Genomic DNA, 22,724 nt, shown 5'->3' on the forward strand with positions numbered 1-22,724 from the left:
CACATCACTTATTATATTCTGCCTGGAAGCTGTTACAGTGTGTCCCCTTTATCATCAGACCAACACTAAACACGCATAGTTTAGCTTAACCCGTTTAGGACTGAGGCCCATTCTAAAAACTCCTTCTAAATCCGGACCAACGTTTTTTTTTATAATACTATAAAATATTTATAAAAATAAATTACAAAAATGTTTTGTTGCTATATACTGTACTGTACATAGCAACAACTACCCCAAAAGGGGTTCCTGTCCTTAATGCAAAACAGAAACCTAAATAAAAAACACAGAAACATGGGTCGAAAAAAACGGTTTTATTCAACAATGCTTTTTTTTTTTTTGCCATTATGTTCTCCACAGGCTGACCCTAATGGCCCCAGCTTCCTGACCATGTTTGACAACACTGAACAAACACTTAAGGTGAGTAATGGATGTAGCTTTGGAGACTGCATGGGCTTTTACTCCTGTATGGTGCTTGGCTTGTTGTGACCCATTGTCAGCCTTCTTTCTGCCTTGTTCTGCCCTAGCCTGGGATGCATAGTGCATACCATTTCGGGTTTATGATCCGGTCGGGAGCGGATGATATCTTTACGTCATATTTTAATCTGGTTTCCTGGTGTTCCCATAGTAACAGACTGTTACACGTATGACAACAAGGTGTTTGCCTGTATTTGTTTGATATCTTCCCAGTCTACAGCCCCAAATACAGAAAGCGTTTGTGAGGCTGCTTGTACAAAATGTAGCTCTCAATCCTTTTCATGTCAACGACCCCCAGTAAATCAGTCAAGTCTATGGACTTCAATGTTTGTTTAGGGCACTAAATGAAGACGTAAGACGTCATGTGTCCAATATAAATACAGTGGGCGCCCCTCACTTCATAAGAGTGTGATTCATTTTTGAGTGTTGCAAACCACTCCAACAACCAGCTTTGTCTGTATGTTCGTGTGCCTGTCCACTCAAAAAAGGAGCATGGTTACTATGGTCACTGACATTACGTCAGACCACAGCTGATCAGGCTATATAAGACCTTGCACCACTCAGTTCACACAGGTGTGATTTTTTAATAACCAAGTTAACAGGGCTTTAGAGCTCCGATTACATAAACTATGTACAGTACTACCTGTATGTTGTGTTATAAGAGAAAGAGAGAGATGCTGTAGAAAGGACTAAATGGCGGGTCCGAAATAGAAAGACAGTAACAGATCACAGCTGTATTTAGCTTTATTCCTATTGCCCTCTGTTGTACCCAGGTGGAGTTTTCCTCCCTGAACTTCCTCCTCCATACCAAGGCCTTGCTGTCCACCATCAACTATGTGAACACTGTACTGCCACAGGACCTCACCACCTCCAAAGACCGAGAGGTCAAGAAGCCAGTGGAAAAAGCTGGACATGGCAAGACGGGTAAACATAGCTCCATATTGCCCTGGCTGTGAGGGATATAGACAACTACACTATACGTGAATGAATGTATCTGTACTTTAATATCTATATGATTACTATTGTTACCTGAGTGTTCATTTAACTCCAATTGACTGTAAGTGTCAATTTTTATACTCTTTGTCTTGTGCCTTAGTCTTCTTTAACAATAATATTTAATAAACTTTCTGATCTATATGTCATGCTTAACAGTATTACAGAGTACAGACAGTAAAACAATAGTAATAGTTAATAGTTTTATTGTCCCAGCTCTGTGTTTATTTAAGTGTGATTCTGTATCCCTTGGCAGTATCGAAAGGCTCGCGAGATGTCAACATATTTAACTTCAAACTGTTTGCCATGCTGGGCCGTTTCCATGTGGAGGTCTGTGATGATCGACGCAGCATCGCCGACATCATAGTCCAAGGCAAGGTTTCTCACTCAAATGTCAAATATATATCGTTCATTTATCTGGGGACCGTTTGATGATGGAAGTGATTTAGAACAAACACATTCTCATGTACATTATATCTTTTCCAATTCTGCAACAATTGCATTTCTGTTAATTATTCTTTTTTAGCCTGGTCCCTTAAAAAGTAACGATAATCGCCTAGAAGAAATGCATGTTTGTGTTCACAGGTATTGATGCGTCTGTCCTGGTTCGGGCCAAAGAAACAGAGGTATTCGCCAGACTCCGAGATATCGTGGTCACAGATATCGACCCCAGGACCATCCACAAAAAGGTACAGTATAAAGTTACATTGACCACATAATTTGTGATATATAAGTTACAGCAAAAGTATTGCTCCAAACTTTAGCTTTAGATCAGAAATTATCTGTTAGTATCATACTAATAACTAGAAATGATAGCTGTCATTACAGCAGCTAATCAGTATAATATTGATTGAGTTACTGTGTAGAGTTTGCAACAGTCTTTCCCAAGGAATGACACACTAAATATCATCACACAACAGAGGCCTGATGCATACACAATAGAGATATTGCCAGTGAGTATTTTTGTTTGTAGCCCATAAAATACTACACTACAAATTCACCTTGAGTGCCTGGACCTGGATATAATATAAAAATATGCCTTTCTGGCATATTTTTCCTCTCTCTCTTGAACATAATTTCCTTTCATGAGCACAGGTGGATTGAGGTATAAAGTAGCGCTCCTGTAATTGTTTTTCTTCTGCCTTTTATAGTTAATTTGAAACTGTCCCACCTGCAGGCAGTGTCCATCGTGGGAGAAGAGGTGTTCAGCTTCAAGCTGTCTCTGTACCCCAACGCCACGGAGGGAGACGGCTACTCTGACACCTCCAAGGTGGACGGCAAAGTGACCCTGAGGTTGGGCTGCATCCAGATCACCTACCTGCACAAGTTCCTTATGTCGCTACTGGTAAGGGCCTTACCACCGGTCTGTTTCATTCCAATGGGCTCTATGCACACACGCCATTTTGGAAAGAACTTGGGCACTTTCCCTACCCTTCACAGGTGTTACTAATGATACTAATGAAGGCTCTGTTCCATTATGGTCAAACAGTGTCAGGGTGCTGCTATTGTGTGTGTTGGCCCGCTGAATCCACTCTTTTACACCCGTGGGTCTCAAAGTATCCTTGAGTGGGTTCCAAATGACCCTGTACGGGAGTGTAACTCTGAGAGCTGTACACATGTACACATGGAACCAAATGGACCCCTAAGTGTCCATTTGGTTCCATTTATACACTCTTAGAGCTGTGGCGGTCCTTGAAATTAAAAGGTTTGAGAACCACTCCACACTAAATGGAACAGAGCCTTAATTACCATATAGTCCATTACCATCAGGTATTTAGTCTAAACTTTAATAGTACCCTGATTTTACACCCGCCCTCTCCTTTTTTTACCTTTTTGTAGTGCTCGGATTGCCCCTCTTCTTTCTTATTTTATAGTTCCGTTGATCCAAAGCACCAAATGTACCTTTTTTAACTTTTGTTCCTCCACTGAGCACCTGGTTGATTTTTTCCCCCGATATAGGTATTTCGTCTCTTTTTCATCTACAGTATTTACTTTTCTTTATTCATTATGTAGAAATTATTTATCTATTTGCTTATGTATTTTTCTTTCTTCCTAAATATGAAGCTGTCTGCCCGTCCATGGATTATTATTTTAATCGTGTATACACAGTTACTTTATTGACACTGTACGCTTTTCTTGGGGTTGTATTAATGTGAATAGTTAAATATTGCACATGACAAAACATGCAGCATAACGTTCCAATATGGGCTGATCGGAGAGTTCAATTCTCAAGTTTGTTTCTCTGTTTAATTTTGTCTTATTTGTACAAACTTCCAGTCTTTTCTATATTTCTTCATTTTTTTTATTCTTTTCACTTTTGTCTCTAAATGTTTCTTGTTCTTTGCAGGCTTCTTTTAGCTATCAGTATCTATCATCTGATGAGGTACAAGGTCATGGCATGCAGCACTGAACTGCATCCAACTCCAAAACCCTTTTTGCTTTACAGCTTTCACTCAACAACACCTCTGTACCGCACCTCAAAGCCATACTACTATGACATCCTCTAATTTGACATTAACAGCGGGGAAAGCATTCTGTTTACGGGGTTAACTCTTTTCCTTGATGTGATTTTACTTATCTCGTCCAGGGTTTAATGTTTCCTGACCTCAACGCCTCCTCCTACCACCCTCTTGTGTTCCTAAAGGAAGCTAGTCTCTGCAAGATATCATGCTACGCAACAAAAGCACATGTGCCACTTTATAGAATGCAAACATCCACATTAATTTAGCTTCATAATCACTTACTACTTCATAGCCAAATGACTAAATCACTGTTTTCTAAATCAGTCAAGATATTAAGTTTCTTTTGAAATGTGGGTGGCATACTTTCTTGCATATTGATCTGACCTGCCATTTGCTAAGCAGGCTCTTCTTGTAAGTTTGTTGAGTCTGTGTCAGGCAATCAATAAGTCCCCAATTCCTTTTTATGGCTTCCCCTCCCGTCACCGTATCTCCCAGTGTGTTGTTTTTAAACCTGTCCCGCGGTTCTGTGGGCAAACCATAAACATGGAAAGCACTCAGAGTTACAGATTTAAACATGACTCACCGTCAAAACTATCAGATAATAGATTTTAATGAAGACCAACAGCAATATATTATGTTCCATAAATGCTTTTTATCATGTTTTATTGTGTCTTGAGCACCACATACCACTTTTGTAGCAGATGATGCTGATTCAGAAGCTGATCAGTGCAAATGATAGAACTTGCAATTGTATGGATACACCTCTATTATAGTACTTCTACTGTATATACTATTACTGTATTGTACCTCTACTGCCTCCACACCTCTACATTTTAGCCATTTAGTCGAGGTGGTCATCCAGAGCCGCAGTAGAATAAGGTTTAATTCCTAGTTCACCAGGGATTATTAGGAAGTGCAAAGGCAGGTGTCAGGTCCACAGTGCCCTGAAAATACACAAAAGGTTTGAAGAGTCAAAGTCCATCTTACAATGCAATGATTGAGCCTATTTTACAGGCAGTAAGATTTAGTATATCATCAATGCAGAAAGGTATTTGCTTGTCAGTGAATGATTAGGTAATACCATAGCTCTATAGCATACTGCATGTTAAGATCTCTTGGCATTGTGGACACCAGAACAAGGTCAAATAGTATTTGCAAATAAGTGTTTCCTTCTGTTTTTAAGATCATGTGGGTGCAGGCTATCACAACAGAAGAATTCAGATAGATTAGCAAAATGAATTATCAACCAGCGAAATATATCTGAAATTGACTTTCAAATACTTGAAACTATCCAGCACTTGTTTTGTCGTATACTCCACTCATTTGGCACAGCAGGCAAGAAAACAAATGGTAAGAATTATTTGCGAATACTACTTGAACCATACAGTATACTGTATACACTCAACTCTGGAATGGTTTGTCTCAGCACGTAAAAAAAGGAATGCTTTTCATGCACATGTAATGACGGTCAGATGTCACTCTCTCCATAAATGATATGCAACTTCCTCAATTGCCATCACACACTAACGTCATATCTCTATTCGCTATCCCCACTATCTCTGAACTCTCTCATAATGATGTGTGTGAATTCACTTCCGAGGTTACTTGTAGCCAAGGGTTCAAAATTAGATTTTTTTTTTTTTTTTCATTTTTGCATGATTGACAGATTACCCGTGACTTTTTAGGCAGTGAAATTCTCACATGCAACACCCCCTCTGGTTCCCCTGTCATAGCCAAGCATTCTGTCAGGGATTCATTCAATACTTCCTTACTACACTGTTCCATTTCTCACCCCTCCTCCGTTGCGTTCCTCATAGATGTTCGTAGACAACTTCCAGGCAGCCAAGGAGGCTCTGAGTGCCGCTACGGCCCAGGCAGCAGAGAAGGCAGCCTCCAGCGTCCGGGACTTTGCCCAGAAGAGCTTCCGCCTCTCCATGGACATCAAACTGAAGGCGCCGCTCATCATCATCCCGCAGTCGCCAATCTCGCAAAATGCCTTCGTGGTGGACCTGGGTCTCATCACTGTGGCCAACAGCTTCTCTCTGCAGTCGGCAGAGGGCTTTCCCCTCCCAGCCGTAGTGGAGATGATGGACTTGAAGCTGACACATCTGAAGCTGTCCAGGTATCGGACGAGAATAAATCATCTCTGCCTTTGTTTTTCTGGTGTTTTTGTATTGACTAGAATGAAGTTTGTGTCATTTTAGCCAAAGTTTATACATTAGTCTAAGCTAGGTTTGATTTGCTTTTAATATCCACCCCCACTGGTCATTCATGTTCATCACCTGAGGATGTTTCATCCCTGCTTCTGGTCAGACTGAATTAAGTGCATGCATTGACCTGTGATGAAGAGATTGATGCAATCACAATTTAAATACTTAATTAGAAATGTATGTTCAGCACAATTACCCTGGCGTTCCTATTTTGGGCAACTTTTCTACCTCTTTCAAAATTTGTCAGGATTTGTCGAAATTATTTTTAAATTCAGAAAATAGCTGATCAAACATGCAACGTGACACATTGTGAGCTTCTACTGTTCTTTTTTTTCTAAATGGAACTCTGACTCTATTAAACATGATGCATGTTATATTCCTCTGTTTCTCTGTTCATAGAACCACCCTGAACCAGGGCTCTCCACAGCCAGACATCGAGATTCTCAAACCAATCAACTTGGAGCTTCGCGTCACCAGGAACCTGGCTGCTTCCTGGTTTACCAAAATCCCTGGCATGCAGGTCCAGGGAGTCCTCAAGTCTATGAATGTGGGTGTTCAACGGTTCTTACTATTATGCGTACTGTAGAACAGCCCCAGGTAAGGGACATTATGTGATAATTTATGTCATTATGAATCCTCTGCCCTTCCTTTCAGATGTCTCTGGGCCAAGAGGACTTTGGCGTGCTGATGAAGATCCTAGTAGAGAACATTGGCGAGGGGAGTAAAGAACATGGCATGGACATGAAAAGACAAGGGGCTCAAGGTAACAGAACAACATATAAGCTTATCCCGTTCACTGTGTTCTTTTGTTTTTTTCTTGTGTTGGGGTGAGCGGTGAAGGCTCATACATAGTCTGGATTTTCGGTGGTGGGGTGACCACCGAACTACAACATGACGTCACGAGCCGCGGTGAAGAGCAAACCACCGCCACCGCTCCAGCCCTTCTCTCTGTTTTTACTCACGACACGATTTCAGCTCTGGTGGTCAGCTCACCACCTAAAATCCAGACTATGAATAGGCCTTGAGTCTCTTGTCACCGCGGCGTGACATTGTAGTTTTCCCAACCACCGTGGTCAGTAGGTTATCACCTAAAAACTGCAGTATGCGTAAGCCTTAATTGCCCACCATCATGACGGTGAGTCCCACAGTTTAAACAACTTGATAAATCAGTCATTTGTGAAATGTCAGTGCTGGCACTGACATTTCAATTGATCTCTGCAAAGTGGCTATAATGTAATTTTGCCAATGTTTGTAACCTGTCAATGTTCTGTTTATGTACTGTATATAGCTGGCTTACTTATCAACTGGGACAAAGATACTGCCATTAGTATAATACATAATGAGCATTTGATCAATACTATAAGTTAATAGATTTACAATAATTCAACCAGAGGAATGACACGGTCGATGGCGAGTTGTTTGAAAACACAGCCGTCCTCACCAGTCTATGAACGCTGAAGGTTGCATTTACTTATCCGCCGATTATGTTATATGTAAAACAAAATGCACATGTCACAATCCCCATTCTCCATTTGAAGGTGGATAGTATGATTACTTTTTTCCATTTTGTTCTTGAAACCCCTTACAGAGAAGACCGAGCTGGCCGAGGAACAGATGGTGGTAGAGACTTCACAAGTAGGACCCGAAGGCCAGTCACTCATGACCAATGGAGCACTCGGAGAAAATACAGTCAATGTTCTTCTCAACTTTGAAATCCGAGAGGTACTTTGTACATCCAAGAAGAATTTCTTAAGGGTCTTCTCTAATGGCAGTGACTATCTAGTGAAGATGAATTAACAGAATATTGTGCAACAGGTAGTTTTGAGGAAGCCATCTACTCGTGCTTCAAACCAGCATGACCGCACACCTAATCAAACCCGCCTTAGCCTAGCCACTCAGCCGCCTGCGGCTAGGCTAGCAGTTTGCATAGGACATTTGCGGTCGTATTGGCTAAATCTGGCATTAAAAAAAATATGAATTTCTATTTCTTAGTTACAATGAATTTGAGTTGACGTGCTTTTTAATGATAACTGTTGTATAATCACAATATTACAGGAGAGGGTGTGCTTTACCGAGATTATTGGCACTTCAGTGATGCTTGCGGAAGTTGCGGAACTAGGCTAAACCCTTGTTCCTGCAGCAACACTGTCCATGTTACTATTGAAGCATGTCCCCAGTATAATTCTCTATCCATTAAAGTTACCGTTTATTTCTTTGAGATTGTTTTTTTGTTTTGTTTTTTCTCACTTTTTAAGGTGGTAGTGAAGTTGACCAAGCCCAGAGAGCAGGAGGAATGTCCTCTCCTGGTGCTTCATATGGCTCACCTGGGTATTAACACCAAAGTCAGGAAGTATGACATGTGTGCCACCACCTACATCAAGATGATCACCATGACGTGCCTGGAATTTACAGGTTAGAATTAACACTATAGATGTGGGGATAGATATTGACAAAGAAAAAAGGATGATTATATTCTCACTGAATATTGTGATAAGTGTTGTGATTGTGAGTCATGTAGTGTTGGGATGTAATACAGTTGCTTGTCAATGGCACTATTTTTCTTACACTATTGTCACATCTTTTCTGACAGATTCCGATAATGAACCCCTCTGTCTCATAAGTTCATCTGCAGAGTCCGGTGCTGATCTGCTTAAAGTGCAATATTTCAAAGTAAGAACTCTCAAAGTTGCTTTTACCTCTCTAGTACGTACCTGTATTTGTCATGAATGGAATGTTAAGAAACGAAGGTAGTCCATGTGAATGGCTCATCTCCAACATAAACTCACTTCCATTAGGTACTGGTAGTCTAGTACTACAGTACCAAATCAGTGACAATAATCAATGGGAGTTTCTGTGAATTTAAGTTTGTTTATGTAAATGTCTGTTCATGTGGTAAACGCCACCCATACTACAATTCAGAGACAGAAACGTTCTTTTTTTCCCATTTTTGACAGAGCTCTTGTCAACACCTGAATTCAATAGAAAATGTTCTTTCTTTTTAAGGGAGCTAAATTACCTAAATATTTGTAGAAATGTGGGTCTCTTAGACCCATAGCTTTGCTTCCAGGCATTTCCAAGACAACACAGTAATCTTCTACAGATGGTACAGCTACTGTACCATCAAGGCCTCTAAGTTTTAGCACAACTTGTCTTAGCTGCTTATGCTAGCCAGATCAGTATCACTATTCACTATAGTTGTAAAACACTTCTTAATCTATAATTGTATAGGTGAACGTTAATGTACTGTATTTGCTTTTATTAATTTATTATTTGTATTATTATTATTATTATTATTATTATTATTATTATTATTATTATTATTATTTGTAGTAGTAGTACTGTAGTAGTAGAGCTCAGTTCAGCTGACCATATCTCTTCTCCCTAGGCGGACAGGAATGGGCCCAACTTTGTGACTGTTTACAAGAATACTGAACAAATGATCAACGTGAGTAGAGTAACCATGGCTGAAATCACTTTTTTTTATATCTATATTTTCAATTTGAGTCTTCCTTGCTCTCTCTTTGCTTTGGTTGTACGGCTGTAAAGCCTGTAAATAAGATAAGAGAAACCCAACAAGCTTCTAAATTATCTGAAACCCTTTACTTGTACTTTTGGTGGTAAAAGCGCTCAAACTTTCTTATTTCCTGCCTTGATCTCCTTACAACCCCCAACCCCCCTCTCTCCTTCCCTTTCTTGTATTTCTTGGAAAAAATGACACGATGGGAACTATGAAACGGAAATGGATTTCACCCACTTTTTTACCTTTAAAACTGTGATGTGACAATAAAGTTTATTCTGATTCTTTCTCTTTCCAGGTAACTTTTGCCACTCTTGACCTGCTGCTCCACACCGAAGCTCTCCTCTCCACAATCAACTTCCTGTCAACTGCTCTGTCCTTCAGTAGCCTGTCCTCACCGGAGAAAGAGACGAAAGCCAAGGCTGAGGACAGCAAGGTCGTCTCAACCATGTCCAGTAAGTCTGTGCGTGCGTGCGTTAACGACATGGTTGTTATTAGGTCAAATGAATGTGACCTGATGGTTAAACTCCTTGAGTGCATACATGATGGAGTGACCTTCCAGTTGAAGTTGGAAAAAGAAATAGGGTGCAACTTCAAGACGTTGTTTGCTCAGTATTTAAAAGCACATCATCAGTGAACTGACCTAGAAGAGAATCCAAAAGAGAGGAGCTCACACGTGCATGCAGGCACGTTTATATTCACGCACGTGTGGCATGTGCATATTGGAAACATGGCACGTTCTCAAGAGGCCATGTTTGCTAAGTCATATTTACTGCACATTCAAACATGCACTCAACCACACATCTGTTCAGGAAACTCATTGTGTGGTCTGTTGTTAAGGGTTGACAGTAGAGCTGATAAAATTGGTTAATAATTAGGTTTGGTCTTTTTTATTGCACCGAGTGACAACCTTTGTAAACTGGTCCATTGGAGTTGCTCAGTACAGTGGTCAATGGTTTAATACTGTGGTTGCACTGGGAAGTTTCCATGTTTTTAATGTGTGTGTAAATGTGAAGCAAGGATGTAGCTGAAAAATGAGCACTCATGCTTAGCCAACCTGCCTATGGTAAATATAGGTTAAAAACAATACATAACTAGAAAAAGTGCCCTTCTGGGCACAGGTCTCCACCAGGAGGATAGGAGTGTGTGTGTGATGTTTGGCAAAATGTTTAGGACTAGGAGCAATATAAACGTGTGTGTGTGTGTGTGTGTGTGTGTGACGCGGCTTGGCCTGTTGTAGCGCCACCATGAGGCTGATTTGAAAACTGTCAAGTGGCATTTCTTCCAAAGCCTAGTGGGAATATGCATGCACAGTTTCACCACAATCGGACGCTGCGTTGAGTAGTTGTGGCAATTTGTACAAAGCAGGTACAAAGCGGGCTACTCCTGAAAAGTTTAGAAGCCAATCGTAGCCAATGAGGGTGGATTATGAGAAATCAAACAAACCCGTCTTGATCACATGACTATGAAAGAGCATGTGTACCGATTTGCGTGAAATTTGGATAAAATCTAATCTAATATTAGAAAATGTGTTTTACATATGTCGGCCTCCTGGTGGCGCTATAAAGAGCAGATGTGGAAAATTCCAGGCAAAGGTTTTTCCTTGGCCTCTAGGGAGTTGGCATACAAAGTTATCCACAGATCCGTGCAGTTAGAGGTAAAAACACTTTTCGGCCAGTTATAGCGCCACCATGAGGCTGAGTTGAAAATGTTCATGTGGCATTTCCTCCTCGGCCTAGTGGGAATGTGCGTGCACAATTTCACGGAAATCACACGATGTGTTCATGATTTGCAGCATTTTGTTTGAAACTGAGCACTCCTGCGAACTTTGGAAGCCAATCTTAGCCAATCAGGATGGAGTCTGAGAAATCTGAAAGACCCGTTTCGTTGAATGGCTCTAGAGAGACTGTGTACCAATTTGTGTGATGTTTGGACAAAATCTGTAGGTGTACTGTCCAAAAACTTGTTTTGCACAAAGCGGCCTCCTGGTGGCGCTATAACAGGCCGTTCTGGAAATTTTGGGGCAGAGGTTCATCGTTGGCATCCAGGGAGTGTGTGTGCAAAATTTGGCATCGACCGGGTTAACGGTGCCGGAGATTAGCTGTTCACAGACGGAAGGACGGACAGACGGACGGACACGGACGGACGGACGGACGGAGTGCAAAACATACTCTCTCCCCATGCCTTCGGCCTGGTGGAGACAATTAAAGCTGCAAGCAGCGATGACTAGGTCCACATGGCGGCCATCTTGCTGCTACAGTCAGCTCGCTCACTCATTGCGAACGAAGTGAGCACTAACTATAGAAGCTGGCCAAAACTGTGTGTGTGTGTGTGTGTGTGTGTGTGTGTGTGTGTGTGTGTGTGTGTGTGTGTGTGTGTGTGTGTGTGTGTGTGTGTGTGTGTGTGTGTGTGTGTGTGTGTGTGTGTGTGTGTGTGTGTGTGTGTGTGTGTGTGTGTGTGTGTGTGTGTGTGTGTGTGTGTGTGTGTGTGTGTGTGTGTCACGCTGTAACACCACCCGCCCGCCACCAGAGGGCAACTGAAATTGGAACGATACAGAGGTGTGTGTGTGTGTGTGTGTGTGTGTGTGTGTGTGTGTGTGTGTGTGTGTGTGTGTGTGTGTGTGTGTGTGTGTGTGTGTGTGTGTGTGTGTGTGTGTGTGTGTGTGTGAGAGTCAGACTGCCACAACAGCTTCGTTCTCTTCCCGCGTTTACACGTCTTACTTGTAACATTGTGTCTATGGTGCATGTACTTTTTAAATAACCATAACTTGCTGAATTTTCAACCGAACGGGTTGGTTTGTTATAAACGTCAGATTATCCTGCATATGTATACTGGACTTCCATATACAGTAAAAAAAAAAAGCTTCCTGAATCATAGCCACGATAATAACGTTTGTAATAAACCAAACCGTGAAGATTTCAGCGAGCTAAGAGTATTTTTGATTGAGCAGATCACCATAGAACTACCATAGAACATACAGTACCAGAAAAGTTGACTGTTGCAAGATGGCTGCTGGTGAACTGTGCTGTAGACTCCGCCTTGCGCCATCATCACCCACATAGTAAACCTCTCCATCAAACAGGGACAGGTCCCCCAAGATTTCAAACTGGCCAAAGTAACCCCCTTACACAAGAAAGGGAGTAAATTAGACCCCGGCAACTACCGCCCTATTTCTATTCTTAGTTCCATCTCGAAAGTGATGGAAAAAATAGTCTATGAACAGGTTGAAAAGTATCTTGCCACTAATAAATTATTGTACGAGTTCCAATCTGGCTTCAGAACATCCCACTCCACTGACACATGCCTCCTCTATTTGAGCGACCACATCAAACAAGAGGTGGACGCTGGCAAATACTGCGGCATGGTCATGCTGGACCTCCAAAAGGCTTTTGACACCGTGAACCACTCCATACTGGTTAACAAGCTAAAAGCAATTGGTTTCGATAGCACATCAGTGAGCTGGATGCAATCCTACCTGGAGGGGAGAGAACAGATGGTGGAAGTGAACGGAACACTGTCCCCCCCCCTCCCAGTGAGCTGTGGCGTTCCACAAGGAAGCATACTAGGGCCTCTACTGTTCCTAATATATGTAAACGACATGACTTCAGCCTGTGACTGCAACTTGTTCCTGTTCGCAGATGACTCAGCACTGCTGGTCTCGGACAGGGACAAACTGCAGGTTGAAAATGCCCTCAGCTCTGAACTCGGTAGAATCTGCACCTGGCTCGCTGATAACAAACTATCTTTACACCTGGGAAAAACTGAATCCATTCTCTTTGGCTCTATTAGTAATCTCAGCAAGGCAAATGGCTTCTTGGTTAGAGTGGGTGACAATGTTATCACACGCAAAGATGAAATTACCTACCTAGGTTCCATCCTGGAGGCTAATCTTTCCGGTGATAAAATGGCCACCAACGTAATCAAAAAAGTCAACCATAGAACAAGATTCCTCTACAGGATCTCCTCACTGGTCAACAAAAACACCTTGAAGACCTTAACAGGAGCCCTTGTACAGGGTTTCTTTGACTATGCATGCACCTCCTGGTACCACAGCACCTCTAAGGCCCTTAAAACCAGGCTCCAGACTTCCCAAAACAAACTGGTCAGGCTCCTACTTGATCTAGCCCCCCGAACCCACCTCACCCCTGCCCACTTCGACAGGCTGGAATGGCTTAGGGTCGACGACAGAGTACAGCAACTTGCAATGGGTCTGGTCCACAAGATTCGATACACCACCAAGATACCCATGTACCTGTCTAGATACTTCCTTAATGTTAACGAAGTCCACACCCACAACACCAGAGGGAGTGCAACGAACCATGTACAACCCAGATTCGGCACAAACAAGGGACTAAATTCTTTTCGCTCCTATGCCACCAAAATGTGGAACGCCCTACCAACTGTCATTAAGACATGCGAATCCCTTGACTCCTTCAAAACCGCTCTCAAAGGGCACCTACGGATGGCTGCAATTCGAAACTGGCCCCCGTAAAATCTGAATCCCCCCCCCGCCCCCCCCCTTTTTTCCCCTCACTGTATATATTTCTTTTCCCTTTTTACCTCCTTTTTGATGAATTCTTTTTTGATGAATTCCTGTTCTGTCTATAGAAGTGTCTATTTGTACGTCTCTAAATGTTTTGATGATTTGAACATGGTGGACCCTGTTGGAAACAAGTGTAATGCTTAATTGGGTCGTCCACTCACAGTTAACAGCCTTTGTATTGAGTTTGTGCTTGAAATGTACTGTAATTCTGCAAACTGTTAATAAATTCTTCAATCAATCAATCAATCAATCTAGCCTTTCTATTATATATATGGCTTCAAGCACAACATTTTGCAGGGGTTGGTATTGAGCCATTAGGCCATGCCCATTTTTGAGACTATTAAAATACATATTTTTTTGCAACTTGTGATGTGTGTGCAAAGTTTCGCAACTTCATCTTTGCGATTTCAAGGGCTTCGCACTGGTGTAGTGCTCGGGCCCTAATAATAGCCACAAGCTCACATATCATTATATAGTGCTTATATATATGCTATTTTCAGCAAAGAGATTTGGTGTAGTGGGAAAAAAGCAAGGGCCAAATTCAGTAGCCTGGCTAATAAGCCAGACCGAATCAGCCATTGGCAAAAAACAAATTGCCTGCCGGCGGATTACGGTCTGGAGAGGCTCAATTGTACGCCCATTTCCTACACCAGAGAACTGGTGTGGCCAATCGGGACACGGTATGCAATATGGGCGGGCTTTGGTACAGTGACGTTCAATGCTTGAGACCTTTGACTGACAGTAGCTCTGACCAATTGCGTCAAAGAGAAAATGTTTGAACCCGCCCCCCGGGAAACAAGATCCATACACAGCATCTTCAGACTCAAATACCACACGACAGGGTGATTTGAGTCTGGCTTATTAGCCAGGCTACAAATTCAGATCCCTGGGGGACCCAGGTCAACAAAGCACAAACACACTTCCTGTCTTCCCTTCCAGCTGCCCTTGCATCTCCGTCTGACAGTAATGTCATCGACCTGAAAGTGGTGATGCAGCTCGGAGCTTTCAACGTCCTGGTGTGTGACCAGAGCTGCAACATTGCTGAGATCAAGATCCAAGGTAAAGAGCATGTGTCTCATTTAGTAAGATCACTAAAATACGGTATATCATCTGAAACCAATGCGTATGATTGATGAGGGCCTACCATACTGCCTAGACCACTGGTTCCCAAACTGTCTAGCTCGTGACCCCAAAGAGAAATTTGATGTCTCCCCAGGACCCAAACTAGTGAAAGTAGCAGATCTACAACCTCGCAACGCGACGTGAAGCGCCACGTTGTGAGGTTGTAGATCAGCTATTTTCACTATTACTTAAACATTTGTTTTCTAATGTATAGAATGTCTTTGAAATGACTGAAAAATAAAATTGAATTTGTTTCATGAATGCTTTTTGAAAATGTTTTGAAATAATAATAATTAAAATCAAAATGTAACAAAACATAAAGGGACCCATAAAAATGGGTCCCGACACAGTGTTTGGGAACCAGTGGCTTAGATAACTGTTTTTTAGATCATAACAACAATAATACTTTTAAAATAGGATTTAAAGCTGCTATAAGAAATAATATGTCAACATTTTAATGACCTTTTTATTTTTTATTCTTTTGGTATTCAGACAGCCAGCAATGGGTAGAACGCTCCCAAAAAATGTTTCGTCTCTGTGACACAACTAGGGGTCGCAATCTGCATTCAAAGATTTTCCTAGAAGCTTTGTCATTGGTCGATTTGCCTGTCTGCTTCCTGATTGGTTAGTCATTGCGACCAGATTTTTTTCGACCAATGACAAAGCTTCTAGGAAAATCTTTGAATTCAGATTGTGGCCCCTAGATGTGTCACAGGGACTACTTTTTGGGGGGGAGCGTTCTACCCATTGCTGGCTGTCTGAATACCAAAAAATAAAAAGGTCATTAAAATTTTGACATATTATTGCTTATAGCAGCTTTAAGTGATCAAAGGAAACGGAGATGGTTGCAGGTGGCCATCATCAGGGTGGGCACCTCATCACAGGTGTGTTGATGGTTGACGTATTCTCCCGTCCCTCAGGTATTAATGGATCTCTGCTGATGCAAGGACCACAGACCCACATATCTGCACGCATGCAGGACTTCAATGTGCTCAATGTTGATCCCAAAAGCATCCACAAAAAGGCAAGTGCCCATATAAGTTCTTAAATCTCAAGCAAAACTTGAGAAAATAAATCTTACACTTTCTTAGTTGTATGGAGCATCTGACTGCTAAATGCTAATTGTAGTTAAAAATGCAAGTTGGAATAAAAAAAGAAACACCTCATGATGTATATTATTATGAAGATACTAGGGCCATGGCAATGATAATATATGGAGTTATGAAATACATAAGTATTGCACCCAGTCAGGTGGTGCGAGGGTAAGTACAGTACATGCCCATCAAGTGCATCAGGTTTATTTGGAGGGAGGTACAGTACTGTCTTCCCGTTGCTGGGGACTCCTCACCGGCAGTAGAGCTAGTGAGGAGACACAAAGAGGAAAGAATAGGCCACTTAAAAGTTTTAGGGGGAATCTCATTTCATATATTGTGAGATGTGAAGATTTCCAAGTAAAGTTTCCAAAAATGGAAACCATACATTACCTCTACAAAACAAATCACCCATATGGCAAATGTCGGTCTAAATTGTGGGATACGTGTTAAAGTCTCACAGGAAAAAGACTTGACTAGTGGGTTGAACAACCAAAAGGTATTTGTATCTATGATACAAATACATGATACAAATACATTGTATCTATGATACAAATACATCATTGGCGGCAGTGGCTCAGGGGTAGAGTGACTGGATGGCAACCGCAAGGTTCCCAGTTCGAACCCGGGCTCCCCAAGAGTTAGAGTTAGTGTCCTTGAGCAAGACTCTGAACCCCAAATTTCTCCCGATGTGCAGGTTGGTGCCTTGCATGGTTTCCTCCGGCATCGGTGTGTGAATGGGTGAATGTAATGCACAATCTCTGTGAAGCGCCTTGGATAAAGGTGCTATATAAATGTATGATTACCTGCTTGCATAATTATGACATTAAAACAATCTAAGCCTAGCTGTGTGTCGTGTTGAGTTGAGTTACACATAATTCAAATTCTGGTTTACTATTTAAAAAGGATTGTGAGCAATGTTATTCATCACTAAGCTTAATGCCCGGGGAGCAGAAAATAATCTACTTTGCTAATAAGCGTAAGCTAAAGCACATCTATTTTTTTTTCTTTTTTGCGTAACCGTGTGTCGTTCTGTCCTCCAGGCCATCTCCATAGTAGGAGATGAAGTATTCAGTTTCAACATGGGTTTGACTCCCAAGGCCACTGAAGGGGCAGGCTATGCAGACACATCCAAAGTGGACGGAAAAGTCAAGCTCAACGTGGGATGCATCCAAGTGATCTACCTCCACAAATTTGTTATTTCCTTACTGGTAAGTCACAAATGAATAGAGCAGTGGATAGATACTATATGGATTTATGTCATACTGTACTTGATTGACAACGCAATTGTGTTGGGGCCCAGAGTCATTTGGGGCACACGGCCGCCCAGGTGCCCACCCGTGCCATCGGTAAAATCAAATTATAAATACATACAGAGATGCAATGACAGTTGAGTTGACCAAAGTTTGGTGGAGCCCAGTGGTGGCTGCTGCTAGCACACACGTGCCCTGCCCCCTCAACAGCTCTAGCGTAGGGTAGGCTAATAACGTGGAGGAAGTCAGAAGAGGTGAGGGTGCAGTGAGCTCCCCCGACCTCGCAGAGCTGCTGCTGCTCTGTTCACTACTACTTCACAGTGTGACAGTGCGCTGCTGTTTATAGACCAAAACAGTTTGGGCTGTCTTCACCTGCGGCCGCGCCACACGCATGGGAGGGGGTCTACTGACGTCTACTGTCTCGTTACGCCGCTGACTTGATTACATACTGTACTTGAAAACATGCCTGCATACAGTTAAGTATATGCATGCTTTTCGGAAATAAATGATTGACCATGTCTTTCAGAACTTCACGAACAACTTCCAGACAGCCAAGGAGGCTCTGAGCGCCGCTACGGCCCAGGCAGCAGAGAAGGCAGCCTCGAGCGTCCGGGACTTTGCCCAGAAGAGCTTCCGCCTCTCCATGGACATCAAACTGAAGGCGCCGCTCATCATCATCCCGCAGTCATCTGACTCCCAAAATGCACTGGAGGTGGACCTGGGTTTAATCACCATAGGGAACACCTTCTCCCTGGTGCCCGCAGAGGGCTGCCCTCTACCAGCCGTTATCGAGAACATGGATGTCCAGTTAACACAGCTTAAACTTTCTAGGTCAGTGAATGTAAATGCCGTATCCTGTTTACGATAGCCCAAATGAGCTCTTATACTGGCTAAGAGAACCTGGGATTAAGGTGATATGTTACATGGAATAGTTCAATAGTATCCAATTATCCATTGTCAAAAGTGAATGTGTTTCTACCAGGATGTCTGTGGACCCTTCATTGACCCAGTCCAAAACTGAGCTACTACAACCAGTCAACTTGCTTCTGACTGTTAAGAGAAATTTGGCAGCCTCCTGGTACAAGAAGATGGCTGCCATAGAAATCGATGGAGACCTCAAACCAATGAAAGTATGATTCCTCTCCTCCTTGATTGTGTTGTGACTGTGACTGGCTAAAGAGTGTGTTAGAAAATTGCTTATACTCCAAAAGTATATTACTGTAGTAGTGTACTTCCTTAAAACAGTAGAAGAGGATCGAAATAATTGTGTGTATGTGGTGGGTGGATTCATAACCTTGTCTTGGGGGGATGTTTTTCATCTAGCGATAGTTCCCAGAACAGAAAATGTGACAAAATGTAGATAAAGGTTCTTTCTCAAAAAATAAATAAATCTACTATTCTAATATAACCCAATTGGATAGAATATAAAATGATGGGCCACAATAATGACTTTATTATATCTGTATGATTAATATCATACATACACCCCGCATTCCGAAGCCGCTATTTTCTTAGCGATCACGTGATTTCCTGGTTCCATATACAGTATGGCTGAGGGTTAAACGGTCACTCATAAGTTAGCGAAGAGCGCACCCAAAGGGGTAATACTATATTTTTTAAGGGTTCTTACCCGCCCGAAAGGTGGAATTGAAGCACTCTGCCGCAGGTTTGAAGCCTGCAAGACGGACCGTCGAGGCTCATCCGGGCATTTACAGACAGCTGTGGCTGGATTTTATTACGTGTACATGCACTGATGTCAGACACAACAGAAACCGCTGCCTAACAATTTGAGCAGCCAACACAGAAATGGCTGCCCCTTTCATACGCATATATGGTTTTCCGTGTTAGCCATGCCCAAATGTGGAGTCCACTTCAGAATCAGTACTATGATGTCGGAGTACTCCATATATGGGCATTTGCGTGTATGTAACTATATTTTTAGGCAAACGGCTGAGATCCACCTCTGTTCCCCATGTAGGTGGCAGTGAGTCAAGAGGACCTGAGGGTGTTTTTGAGAATCCTGATGGACAACTTGGGAGAGGCAAGTGGTCTGGAGCTGGACAAGCCTGACCCCGCTGCCCACAAACAGATCAGCCTTAATCTGAAAACCACCAAGCCCGCACTCCCAGGTCAGGAGTGTGTGTGTGTGTGTGTGTGTGTGTGTGTGTGTGTGTGTGTGTGTGTGTGTGTGTGTGTGTGTGTGTGTGTGTGTGTGTGTGTGTGTGTGTGTGTGTGTGTGTGTGTGTGTGTGTGTGTGTGTGTCTGTGTCTGTGTCTGTGTCTGTGTCTCTGTGTCTGTCTCGCGCGTTAAAGGTTCTTGAACAGTGCTCTTTGTGGTGTTGTGTCTCTTCAGAATATGCAGAGGAACCCAGGGAGAGCACGACAGAGGAGGATGAGGAAGAACAACTAGAGACCCTGAAATTCAACTTCAACATTGAATCCCTCGGACTGGTGCTCTACAACAATGACCCAAAACAGGTGCTTTCTTTCTTTCTTTCTTTGCGTTTGTTCGTGATTTTTAAAGTGGCAAATACTTTAGGTGTTATTCTCAGCAATGGGTTGGCTGATTGATAATAGCTTTTTTTCCTTTATTGATCATTAAAGGAATCTGCCCTGGGTCAGCACCAGGAGAGCCTGCGTCTGGGAGAGTTAGCCTTCCACCTGTTGAAGGCCTCTGGGAGGATTTTGTCCAACGGCATGGTGGAAGTAAACACCATCCTCACCACTTGCACCCTGGATGACCTGAGGACCGGGATGCAGAGAGTCACCTCACGGTAAGAGACTGGACCTCGTACATGGGTACATGGCTCTGTACATGATCCCCTCCTTTTCCCCCCCCACTACTCCAGATCTCTTTGACGAAAATAGCTGATGCATTATGTTCACGGTGCATTGTGAGCTTGTAGATATTTTCACAGAACATTTGCCTATTGGGTGTAATAGTTGAAATGTGTTTAACTTTTTTCTATGCGACCCGTCTAGGGCGTCTATTCACGTGCGGGTCAGCATGCTAGGTCTGCTTTCTAAAGTAATGGAATCATGACACTGTGCATGCATGACATGATATCATCTCATCAAGGCAACAAGTGAAAGGAATCCTGATTTCTCTTTTTTTTTGTTATATTCTCTTATCTACCTCCACAAATGTGTTACTTCCTTGCTGGTAAGTCACAAATAAATAGAGCAGTTGATAGATACTGTAGATGTGGTTCCCAGACCTTTTAGCTCGTGACCCAAAAGAGAAATGTGTTTATATCATTGTTTTTAGTTGTTTTATGTTAGAACCATGAAGTTTCCTTTTAAACCAAGAACACTAAACGCAAATGTTGTCACACCATCACTAAAACCGGGTATATTTTACCTGATAATATATTCCATAAAAAAACTATTTCTCATTAAAGTACAACAATACATGGCAAATTGAGGTAGGCCTACTCAAACAAAAAAAGAAGAAAATAAATCTGTGATTTTGGGACATGTGAGAATGGTCCAGTGAAGGCACAGTCTAAAAAGCAAACAAAAAGGATAAACCACAATGAAAGAGATAATATGGTTCCTATGGAAAAAGCCATAACATAACTTTGTCAATGGTTGTGTTCCTCTTCTTCCTGCAGGATGATCAGCAAGCGGGACGAGGAGAGCGAGGAGGCCATGATTGACGTGACGTACCGCCAGAGCAGCAGGGAGAGGGAGCTGGTGGCCATACTGCAGAAGCTGTACGTGTGTGCCAGCGTGGAGTTCCTCATGGCCGTGGGAGACTTCTTCATCAAGGCCCTGCCTCCTCCCAGCCCGGAGCAGCCAGCTGTTAGCTCCGACACCAAGCTACCTCTGAAGATTCACACTGTCGCTGTCCAAACCAAGGCTGGTGAGTTAAAAAAAAATCACTCTCTCAACTAAAGTGGAACAGCATTTTTGTCTGAAGAACCTCGCAGCCTCATAAATGCATTACACTCCAGTTGCTTCCGAAGCAGAATCGCCATCAACAGTATTGTCACATCACAGGTTTACAGCTGTGAAGACGTTTATTTAGTAGTGCAGCTCAAGCTTGTTCTTGACAGATTACATGTAAATTAACCTCATGAACCCTAGTGTCTCTATTCTAGGCATGTCATAATAATAGGCGAACATTCTGAGAAAATAATCTGCGGAAATAGTTGTACCAAATGCACATAATGTGTCATGTGGCAATGCATTGTGATCTTGTATATCAGACATTTGATGTAGGGGGGATAGGAGGGGACAAAGTTAATTGTTAATTTTTTCTTGATGTTTCTTGACTTTTGCCCCTCCCCTCAGAAGATGATATTATATAAAGTAATAATAACAACAATAATGTCAAATATATATTTCTTAGCCCCAGGACCCAGGACCAGGTTGCGAGCAGTGGTGGTGGACCCAGAGGTGGTGTTTGTGGCCAGCCTCATGAAGGCAGATGCTCCTGCCCTGGTGGCATCGTTCCAGTGTGACTTCAGTCTGCTGATGGAGGACAACGGGGCCCAGGATATGAGGGCCAACCTCAGGGAGCTCAAAGTCCTGGCTTGTCCCTTTATCCACAACCAGATGGACAAGGCTGTCACCACTGTGAGAGTCACTACTGTCTGCATATCTGTTGTCAAACCTGAGCGTCATTTGGAATCACAGCACTGATACATTTTCACCTGACCTTTTGTAATGTTTTCCTAATTATGAAGATAATAATAGGGAAACCTAATACTAATTTGTGTTAAAAAAAAAGACGAAGTGATAGTTTGAAAATCACATATCTCACTGACAATTGTCGATACCATTGTATCCTCTTCTCTTGCTTGTAAATGTAACATAATTTGGGACAGTGAATACTTCAGAATGGACACTGTACATAGAGTATTCTAATGTATGGAATGTGTCTTTATTGAACTGGTCAACAGGTGTTGATGCCATGCTCTGTTGTGTTAGAAACCAGAACTCAGCCCAACCAACCGCTGACTGGTGATGTGACTGTGGAGGAGGTCATTGTTAAGGTATAGTAAACTCTACAGCAGTATACTGCAGGAGCATCCATGCATTTATCCTGCAACTGT

At 42.4% G+C, this 22,724-nt stretch overlaps 1 protein-coding gene across 4 annotated transcripts in view; it reads left to right on the plus strand.

Annotated features, from left to right (window-relative positions):
- The window catches only part of vps13c (vacuolar protein sorting 13 homolog C), a 101,224-nt gene that overhangs the window by 45,475 nt on the left and 33,025 nt on the right, over positions 1-22,724 (plus strand). For 2 of the 4 annotated variants that reach the window (XM_079496876.1, XM_079496877.1), the window contains 25 exons: positions 358-417; positions 1,248-1,398; positions 1,724-1,840; positions 2,053-2,156; positions 2,645-2,812; positions 3,815-3,850; positions 5,747-6,051; positions 6,539-6,686; positions 6,794-6,902; positions 7,728-7,861; positions 8,395-8,551; positions 8,730-8,809; positions 9,525-9,584; positions 9,955-10,111; positions 15,139-15,258; positions 16,242-16,345; positions 17,456-17,623; positions 18,192-18,496; positions 18,648-18,795; positions 19,644-19,794; positions 20,018-20,142; positions 20,269-20,438; positions 21,279-21,529; positions 22,019-22,245; positions 22,572-22,664. In XM_079496876.1, the coding sequence (XP_079353002.1) occupies positions 358-417; positions 1,248-1,398; positions 1,724-1,840; positions 2,053-2,156; positions 2,645-2,812; positions 3,815-3,850; positions 5,747-6,051; positions 6,539-6,686; positions 6,794-6,902; positions 7,728-7,861; positions 8,395-8,551; positions 8,730-8,809; positions 9,525-9,584; positions 9,955-10,111; positions 15,139-15,258; positions 16,242-16,345; positions 17,456-17,623; positions 18,192-18,496; positions 18,648-18,795; positions 19,644-19,794; positions 20,018-20,142; positions 20,269-20,438; positions 21,279-21,529; positions 22,019-22,245; positions 22,572-22,664 (3,648 nt within the window). The remainder of the gene's footprint in view (positions 1-357; positions 418-1,247; positions 1,399-1,723; positions 1,841-2,052; positions 2,157-2,644; positions 2,813-3,814; positions 3,851-5,746; positions 6,052-6,538; positions 6,687-6,793; positions 6,903-7,727; positions 7,862-8,394; positions 8,552-8,729; positions 8,810-9,524; positions 9,585-9,954; positions 10,112-15,138; positions 15,259-16,241; positions 16,346-17,455; positions 17,624-18,191; positions 18,497-18,647; positions 18,796-19,643; positions 19,795-20,017; positions 20,143-20,268; positions 20,439-21,278; positions 21,530-22,018; positions 22,246-22,571; positions 22,665-22,724) is intronic. The other 2 variants (XM_079496878.1, XM_079496879.1) reach the window with 1 other exon arrangement.

The sequence above is a fragment of the Electrona antarctica genome (genome assembly GCF_951216825.1).
Source record: "Electrona antarctica genome assembly, chromosome: 3".
NCBI lineage: Eukaryota > Metazoa > Chordata > Actinopteri > Myctophiformes > Myctophidae > Electrona > Electrona antarctica.